Source organism: Acyrthosiphon pisum, chromosome A1 (genome assembly GCF_005508785.2).
Source record: "Acyrthosiphon pisum isolate AL4f chromosome A1, pea_aphid_22Mar2018_4r6ur, whole genome shotgun sequence".
NCBI lineage: Eukaryota > Metazoa > Arthropoda > Insecta > Hemiptera > Aphididae > Acyrthosiphon > Acyrthosiphon pisum.
Window position 1 is genome coordinate 20,017,675 of NC_042494.1, and position 10,188 is coordinate 20,027,862.

General features: G+C 29.2%; 1 protein-coding gene across 1 annotated transcript; it reads right to left on the reverse strand.

The window, feature by feature from the left end:
- Window positions 1-6,423: 6,423 nt before the first annotated feature.
- Window positions 6,424-7,767, reverse strand: LOC103308669 (zinc finger BED domain-containing protein 5-like). Its single transcript, XM_008182440.1, has 3 exons — window positions 7,527-7,767; window positions 7,239-7,361; window positions 6,424-7,046 (listed from the first exon to the last, which is right to left on the reverse strand). Exons 1-3 carry the CDS (start codon window positions 7,765-7,767, stop codon window positions 6,424-6,426), a joined length of 987 nt encoding a protein of 328 aa, XP_008180662.1.
- Window positions 7,768-10,188: the final 2,421 nt, after the last annotated feature.

Here is a 10,188-nt window from a genome sequence, read left to right on the forward strand (position 1 = left end):
ATAATATATATTTTCCTCATTTGTGAAATTATTATAAACTAAATTAATGTTTATTTTTACTTGGTAAGTCATTGCATCGAATCACCAATAATTTTTTTAATTTTTCGATTTCAAATGACCTGTGATGATTTAATAGACGATTGTTATAATCCGAAAAGCTTCGTTCAACGACAGTTGACGTAATTTAATATATTTTTAGAACTTAAGTCATTGCCTGTAGATAATTGACCTTCCATATTTTATTCACTATCTCCCAGCAGAATCTTAGAAACCATCATAATATAGTCTTGAGTTCATCGTCCATGGACCGTGGTTAAGTGTTTTTTTGCAATATACTTTGTTCATTTCTGATTATAAAAATTTGTACTTCACTAGATACTTTTTTATTTATTTTTTAATTTGTAAAATAATTACTGTAATTATTTCAGATAACTTGATTCCTTGGGTTTCAAGCCGCGTAATTTTTACTGATAAAGAAAAGTGAAAACCATAGTTTATATCTATAAAAGATAAATTTGCCTCCGTATTGATGTAAGATGGTTCTATGGTTGATAGGTTTCTGCGCTTTTTTTTTATTGATACAACATCAATATTGGGATCAAGCTGACTTATTATGATACGAATTTGATTAAAGAATTGGCTATGATATGACGTGGCTTCAATCCAAGTTCCCCGACGAGTTAAAATCGACTCGGAAGTAAGAGGTTTCCAGGATTTACTGTTTTAAATAATACAGTTTGCGAAGAGGCTTCTAAAAAAACCTGATTTACACTTGACACTAGTTTATCCGCTCTAGGATAATGCACACGAACTAGTTCTTCAATTCTGTGTAATCCATGCGCTAAACACGTTACGTCGTGTATTATTTTAGGATAGAGAACTTTTATAGTGTCACCTGCCTTTTTCTGGTAAGGTGCTGCATCGAACAAAAATAATAACTCGCTGTTGTGGCCATAACAAGTACATACCATTATAAATCGCAGCTTATCATGTATTATACTTATTAGGTAGGTATTACCTAGTAGGTATACGTATACCTAACTATTAAACTACTTATATTATAATATAACAGCTTAACAGTTATACCTATAACTGGCTACTATACTATAATTGATTATGCCGTATAATCCATTAATCTGATTTCAGATTTGGAAACCTTCAGTACATTTATCATTTATCATCTTTGTTATCATTGTATAATGTACTTATAATATTAACTAGTACCTATACCTAATATATATTATATAGTGACTGCATAACAAGATAACCGCCAAAAAACAATTTTTCATATTATCTTATCCCTTACATATAGGTATAATTATTATTGTCATATAATATCTAAAATTCTAAACCTAGTTTTATTTGTTGATTGGTAATTATTTTTAGCAGGGCTTAAATTTAAAATAAATATATCGTTTTTACGTTTGCGGATATTTAAACGTTATACAATTTTTAATGTTTATCGTTATTGTACTTTCAAACGTTATTTGATTTTTTCCGATCATCGTTTTTATATTTTTAAACGTTATTTTAAATTTTTTGTTTTATGTTTATAGTTTAATTTATTTTTTTTATAAATTATACTGTTTTTTTTTTGGTATAGATAGGTTATTATCACACTTTGACGTAAGAACTATCAAATTAGTAGAATTTGTTGTCCAGCATAGGTAAGTTATTTTCAATCATTCTAGAATTTTTAGTTAGTAGCTAAAACTGGCAAGTTAATGTTAGTCCAGATGTCAAATATTGTTTAAATATTATGGTATGAATGAAAGATGAAATAATAGATTTTATTAAAAAAAATATTTATAACAATAATACAACTTGAAATGGGATAATAATGTTAATGTTAAATAAGTATTTAGTAGGTAAATACTAAGTAGGTACACCATGCGCTTGTAGTTTTGTTAATCTTATTGAAATTTGAATCACAGAAATAAACTAATATTCTATTAAACTCAATATTCATAAATTAAACAGGAATAAAGTATTTCAAAAATATGATTACGTTAATATAGGTTTGCCAACTTTGAACTTTTCATAGTTATAACTTATAACTTATAAGATTCATACGTATATAGACTACAAGATTTAAAATAAATAGTAATGTTAAGTTCAAAGTAAAGAAAAAGCACAGACGTTATTTCGAACAACGTTATTTGCAATTTTTTTTATGTTACGTTTTTGTTTATTTTTAATCATTAATTATGATTAATGATATAATATTATGTTTAATGATATTAAGATTACTTTTGTTTTTCGTTTATTTTTTTTCATTATTTTCCGTTAGAACGTTATTTATAACGTTTTGAAGCCCTGATTTTTAGTACTAATATTTACTGACTACAGGCTTACTATATATGTGTACATGATGAATAATCATTATGGTTTGCGTTTTTTTGACATATTCATGTAGGTACATGTGAAACATTTGACTTTTTTAGTTTATTTTTGGTTTGTATGTTTATACAATTTTTATTTTTCAGTCAAAAAGCTTCAAAACTTACCACATGGTTTTTCCAATGTTGTTCTTAAAGTAATTTAAAAATATAAATTAATATTATAGACTTGAAACTTTGTGCCATTATGTGTATTATTATTTTTTCCAATGTTGTAAATATTAAGGCTATAGGTAATATACTTTTAAACTATTTTAACCACAACCTTTTTACAGAATTATATGGCAAGTTGGTATTGACTCATATTTACTTATGCTGCAAGGCTTGGAGGTTGATAGATTTCCTAAAAAAAACAATTAACAATGGCCTAAAAAATGAAAAAAAAATTAATAGGATGCATGTTGCATATTCTATGATTTATTTAAATAAGGTAATGCATTTAAATAATTTAATCAATTATATTGATGAAATCCATATGCTTAAAAGACAGGGATTTACTAATTATTTATGTAACGTTAACTCAATATGGATACAGAATTTATCTGTTGACTGTTAATTTATTCTAACATCATACTGACATATTATATTATATTTGACACTAATAATCTTTATATTTGACATTAATAATCCTTATACTAGGGAAAATTGTACGCTTGATTTAAAATCCAATTTATTTTTAATAATAACCAGTTGTAAAGACTCCGTATACCTACCATTTAAACTAATGCTTTTCTTATGTTAATATAAATAATTGATAATTACTACTGTTCCTAAAATAACATGCTTTATTCGTGTTTATGACAGTACGTCAGTACCTACCTGTAAGACTGTACGTATAATTTGTCTGACATTCCGGTTCCGAGTTTAGAATAAAAAAATGTATTTTGGTTTTTTGCTTTCCTTACATGATGATCGATGTTTTTTTCTTCTAATTTTACGAAATAACTATTATGATATTGGATATTCATATGACAAATAATCGTATAGATCTTTACATTTACATAACATACAATATAATATTTATACTCGATATGTTGGTATAGGTACACAAAATATAGATAGATATTTAAATTTTATGTCTGTACAAAAATTAAAATATAGGCAATTTGTCATTCAAAGTTCATTCGTGTGTGAAATATGTTGATAATATTGATCATATTTGATTTATATCAAAATAATGTAGTTAGGTACAGGTCGCTGTCGCTAAGCCAAACACAAACTACATGCCAAATACGGTTGAAGTAAACACAAGACGTCAAAAATATGAATTTCTTATTAGTAGGTATAACGTGTCTTAAATACACATTAATCACCTGACCAACATATTTCTATGTCATCGTTTGAGAAAATTATACTTATATTAGTATAGGTACATATTATTGGGTTTGACACTGATTTTACACTAATTGGTATTAATGTTTGAAAGGTTAAACATATAAACATAATTTAGGTCGGTATTAATGATGAATTGTTGTTTAATATAAATAATAAATTATAATACGTAACCTTAATACCTATAATACGAAATTTCTTAAGAAACGCAATCAAATTTATACAAGATGTACATTCAACGAATAATGCAGTGATTAAATTCACACTTGTATATTGTCTTATGTCTATGTTAATTATTTTAATAATTTATTACATTAGGCAGGTATGTGCTCGAATTTTTTCACTAACTTAAGCACCTCTATAACTGTAACTGTGATAGAAATATCGATGATAAATTAAATTGATTAGGTATGTTTCTACGTTTAAATATTTAATAGAATATAATACAAACATTGTATACAGTATTAATACAGTATACCTACACAATGTAATTATATTTAAACTTGTAATAATAATATCAATTTTTAAAAAAGGTGGGCAAGTGGGTAGGTACCGCTTTGCTGTACAGTAAGAGTAGGATGTCGAATACCGAGTGGGTTAGGTTAGGTTACCAGTGGGTCACTGTAATAGTGTAATCTGTAATAGATGTGTTAAATTTGAATTCAATGATATAAAATGATTGTATACAAAAAACCATTCTGAGTATAGTAGCCTGTCAGCCTATGTTACTATTTACTAAGTATGTTTTATGATATTGTTACTTTTGAAGTAGTTTATAATATTAATCCTTAGCTATAAAATTTGAAAATTTTTTAAATTTGTTACTAGAAACCACGCACAAAATAGAAAATTGAAATATTTTTTCGTATACACAGATACGGGTAAAATTATACAAAATAAAAACAAAAATAAAAATAAACTATAAATATGTCGTTATAATATGTCGAATAACTTTTTAGAGCAAAGGTTGGTACCAAACTACCAAAGAAAGTACCAAGTGGCTAATCTCTTTATGGGAAAATCCTATATTATATTTAGTTTGACAAAATTGAACTATTTATATTATTATAATATAGGTACGACAATAGTCAATAACAATTAGCGATTAAGTATAAGAAAATCATTTCTTTGTCAACGATTTGCACATCGGCGATGCACTAACGCGAATTGCAACGATGACGTCAGATAACGAGTATAGAATTCTGAAATGGATACTATTTAGTATTTGTTCATCCGAAGTAAAGAACGTATTATTGTACAAAGAATTTAGTGATTTTAGAAGCCCCCTAAAAACTTATAATTTATATGAATACTTCCTATTTACTCGTTAATTTAAGCTTTAAAAATTAAAAATGGCAAGACAAGATTTATAAATAACGATAGGATAAAACAGAATGAGAACTATCTATATAATTTTAAAATATTAATATTCCGATTAAAGTATAGACCTAAATATTATTTGTTTTAAATTTGACTATGCGTTTCCATCATTTGCCACAATATACCTACATATATGTATAATATTAAATATATACATTTATACAAATTATAAATGATATATACTTTTATACTTGTATACAAATTAGGTATACCTACATATAATGTTGAGTGAAGTCTGCAAGTTACAACGATTATACTGGTTTTTTTGCATCAAATAAATCATGAGGTTTGCATTCGTTATTTTAGAATTACTAATCTTTGGAGATACAATGTTACATCATGTCGTTATATGGAAACAAATAAAATGCCGACAACTAGACAGGTATTGTATTCAGTTATTCATTGTAAGACTTCTGTGCAGTGTGTGTATATATGTGTCTTGGATCTCCTGTGTGCCATTTGACTTGGAGAAACGTAAAACGCAAACAGATATATAATTGATGCATAACAATGTTTCTTCTGATATTTTTGCAAACAATATAAATGATATAATTCTGTAAAGTATACATTAAAATACTCGTATGAGCCGTATGCATTATATTATTATTATTATACAGAAAATCTGTGCAGTTTGTTTTCTTAACATTTGTACGTTTTTATACTGACAATTTGTATTATTAACTTATACGAATACATCAGATATATAGAATAAACAATGTTTTGTACATTTTCATATTCATATAATACAGAGTTTCTCAACCTTTTTTCATTTACGTACCCCTTGACCTCTCACCACTGCTTTACGTACCTCCAAATGTCCATTTATTATATATTCACACACAACACAAATAAGTAATTATGAAATAAGTTCGATGATGGACAATTTTAAAATAATATTTATTAATTAATTTAATTAGCCATACAATGTATGTATATATATATTATATTATATATATATAAGTAATATAAACTTAACAATTTAATTTAAATGAGACCCTTGGGCTTGTATGCTGGCACATAGTTTTTTGAAATCTGGCTCCTCGGATGATAAGTAAACTCGTAAATCCGAACTCACAGAGAGTCTATTATGATACTTATTTTTAATGTACGTGTACGACGAAAAGGCCCTCTTCACCAATACAGTACTCGTGAACGGCAGCAGAACATTAAATGCTTTGTTTGAAAGCTCAGGATACTCTTCTTTTACGACAGCCCAAAAAGCGATGAGAGAATTTTTTTCAAATATTACCTCAAGTTTTTCTCGTACTGATAAAAATTGCAGATTCGAAATATTTTTCACTGAAAGGGAATGCTATCCAGTGGTCTCCTTTTTCACATTATTTAGATCATTTAATTTCAAAAAAATATCGGATAAATATGCAAGTTTTTGAAGCCATTCACGGTCATTAAACTTTAATGAAAGCCGAAAAGGATGGTCTTCAAAAAACATTAGTACTTTATGTCTAAGTTCAAACAAACGAGTAAGGACTTTGCTTCGTGATAACCATCTAACCTCAGTATGAAGAAGGAGGCTTTTGTGAAGACTGCCCATGTCTATGCATAATGCTGAGAATATTCTGGAGTTCGTGTGGCGAGACTTGATGAAGTTCACTATTTTAAAAGAATCATCCAGAACGTCCTTCAAATCAACAGGTAAATGTTTTGATTCGAGAGCTTGTCGATGGATGCAACAATGAGTCCACTTTACCAGGGGAGATACTGCTTTGACACGTGCAAGGAGACCAGAGTAACAACCTGACATAGACTTGCCACCATCAGTACTTAAACCACAACATTTTGACCACATTATTCTCTTTTTGATGAAGTACGAGTTAATAGCATGGAAAATATCTGCACCTGTTGTGAGTTCAGTAAGAGGATGGCAAAGCAAAAGCCCTTCTACGCTTTCATCTTCTTTCAAATACCTTGCAATCACTAATAAAAACAGCTAATTGTGCAACATCAGTACTTTCATCAACTTGAATGGAAAATAATTGAATATCATTGATGCCTTTTAGTAGGTGTCTCCTCAATGTCATTAGAAATATCTTTGATTCTACGGCTGACAGTGTCATTTGATAGTGGGGATAGAATTTATTTTATTGACATAGTCTTTTTCGAACATACAAGAAACTGCGTCTTTAATGCTTGGCAAAATCAAATTTTCACTGATGGTGTGATTTTTACCACTTTTGGCAATACGGTAACTAATTCGAAAAGATGCTTCAAGAGCATCTTCATTAGCACTACCTGAAGATAGGTAGGTATGTATATTGCACTTATTTTTATTTTCTAGTAAACGTTTGAAAAAAGTAACATTTTTGTTCTTTAAATCTGAATGTTTTGTATTCAAATGACGAGTAAGTAGTGAAGGCTTCATACTACCATTAGATAGTACTTCTCAAAAAACAACACATTCAGGTCTAGAAACATTTTCTATCATAACGAATGAAAATCCTTGTGGCAAATAATCTTCACTATAATTCCTTATCTTTACCGGGAGTGGAACAAGAAGTTTATTATCACTAACCTGTGGTAATTTTTTCATAGGATTTTTTTCGGCTGGATTAGTAACCGATGACGGCACGTCTTGAGGATCGGTTGATTCTGTAATTTTCCTTTTACTAAAGCTACCAGTTTTTAACCAATGATCCATAGTCGAAAATATTATAAAATATCAAAAAATAATAATTATGAAAGATTTTTATGTACGTCGTATCTGACACGGACACACTGAAAGCAAGCGACAGACTAATTGTTAGAATAGATTTCGATTTCAAACTAACAGAGAGTGATGTATATGAGATAAAAATGGTTAATGGATTTTTAATAGACAAATGATTGACATTGTATTGAACAACGTTACGTAACCCGACGCACCCCCTCATACCTTCTTACGTACACCCTGGGGTACGCGTACCACAGGTTGAGAAACGCTGAATTATAATACAATATACATAAATACATACTACCTACTACCTATACTTTTAGACCTTTAGGATATCCGTCTGTAGAATAATATACCTATAATAATACCTATAATAGATAATATGTAATGAAACCACCATCTTTTTTTAAGTTACCAGCTTCCATAAATTAATATTGTATAGATGATAATTTTATTTGGTTTTAGCATATACAACTGTAGACACATACTAGATAATTAAAAGAAGAAAAATAATTATTAAGTTATTTTAATTATGGTTTTAGGCTATCTTCCCATGAAACGGTTGCGCATTTTTTAAGGATGGTAAAAATAAAAAACAACAGAACACGGATTTTACTAGACAGTATTGTAATAACAATAATAAAAATAATAATAATAGATTATGTAAATAATAGTTGACGTATACACCTACATTTTGTTATAAGAAATATGACGTAGACGCAGACAGCAGTGTAAAATCGGCATTATTTGTTTTTGTGGGTCAATTGTGATTTTTTTGTTTTTAATTATAACAATAAAACATCAAAGAGTTATTTTCTAAAAGCAAATACATAGGTATTTATTTTTTGTATTGACTTGCAGCTGGCACAATCAATGAAATAATTAACAAAAAAAAATTGTTTTAGTGTAAAATCGAATTCAATGTTTGTTTTTTCCATCATGCGGTGAATTCAAAACGTCAATAGCGTACGGTTGTATAAATATGTAAGAATATAATATAATAATGTTATGTGCATATATTGTTATCGGTTGATGAAAAACAATCGAATACTGATATCGGGGGCACCTGGTTTCACACAATGGGCGTGTGGCAACGAGGGAACTCTTCCTCGTCCTCGTCGTCTTCTTCTTCTTTTTCTACTTCTTCCTTACCAGACAATGGGTGCGCGTGGATATAACCAATATAAATAATAATTTACTATATTATATACCTATAATACAACACATGCATAACATATGGATTTATTAATTCCATAAACGTCCGCGCGTGCGTGCTATACACACACGACCAAATAAAACGCGGCGGACTTTCAAGTTTCAGGTTGAAAACAGGTGTGCTGTACTATACCGATTGAAAGATTTAATCGAAGAGTCGCACAATCCCGCACCCGCACGACGTTATACATATGCACCGTACACACGTGACGTGTCACACGCCTAAAGGTATGTCCGTGTATGATAACTATATTCTATAGTTTTCATACTTTTGTATAAAATGAATTCTGAAGTCTCTACGTAGAATTATTGAAGTCTGCAGGTAGGTCCCTCTATAATTCTGACGGCGGTGCGACCTCTCTACGACGTACAACAACTCGTAGAAAACTAGCTATTTAATAATAAATTGTATCTATAGGCGTATAAACGCGTATATTTCGTTTTACGATATTTCACACGCGCATGCCTATTATAATGTATATAATATCCAATAACGCCAATCTGAACTCTGAAGGCACTCCGGGCAATCAATCATTTTTAGTGGTTTTCTTGTAAACCACGTTCATTTATAAAATGATAATACTATTATTATTACTTCTACCTACTATATTAAATATTAATAATATTATACTCTTTTCCTGCGATTGCTCGTCCACTGTCCCCGGTATGGTAACATGCAGCGCTTTGCAGACACGATTATAATTTATGTACGAATATAACGACATCATGCCACGGCGACAAATCATAAATCATAATAATTCAACGATTTCAAATTTTCAGAAAACTTCCATTTACGAGACATCCTGACATCCTGTAATAAACTCATCTAATCGATGGTGGTGTATATTATTATATTCATATAAGAACTGTCCATGTAACTTGTGTAACAGTCAAAAATCAAAATAGATGAATAAGTATGTAATAAATAATATTATGCTTATATGAGTCTAAATTCAGCTTGTGGTTATGTTTGGGAAAATGTTATTTTTCCGTTATACTATTGTATGAATTTTTCATTTAATATAACCAGCTACAAATGTTATATACCTAGTCACCTAGATATTAAACAGTGGTGATAAAAATCTGTCTATACTCTGTATAGTATAAGTTAAGATAAGTATAAGTTAAGAATCGTAGTCAGTGGCTACCAGTTTTCATCGGGCTGCAGTCAGGTAACACCCGTTTATCACCCTC

What these genes read in the sequence shown, in the direction of transcription:
- LOC103308669 (XM_008182440.1), bottom strand. Translation starts at nt 7,767, where the DNA reads ATGGATCATTGGTTAAAAACTGGTAGCTTTAGTAAAAGGAAAATTACA. An exon ending in AAATGTTTCTAGACCTGAAT is followed by an intron (nt 7,362 to 7,526) that starts GTGTTGTTTTTT and finishes ACCTATCTTCAG; the next exon opens with GTAGTGCTAATGAAGATGCT. An exon ending in CATTAAAGACGCAGTTTCTT is followed by an intron (nt 7,047 to 7,238) that starts GTATGTTCGAAA and finishes TGTTTTTATTAG; the next exon opens with TGATTGCAAGGTATTTGAAA.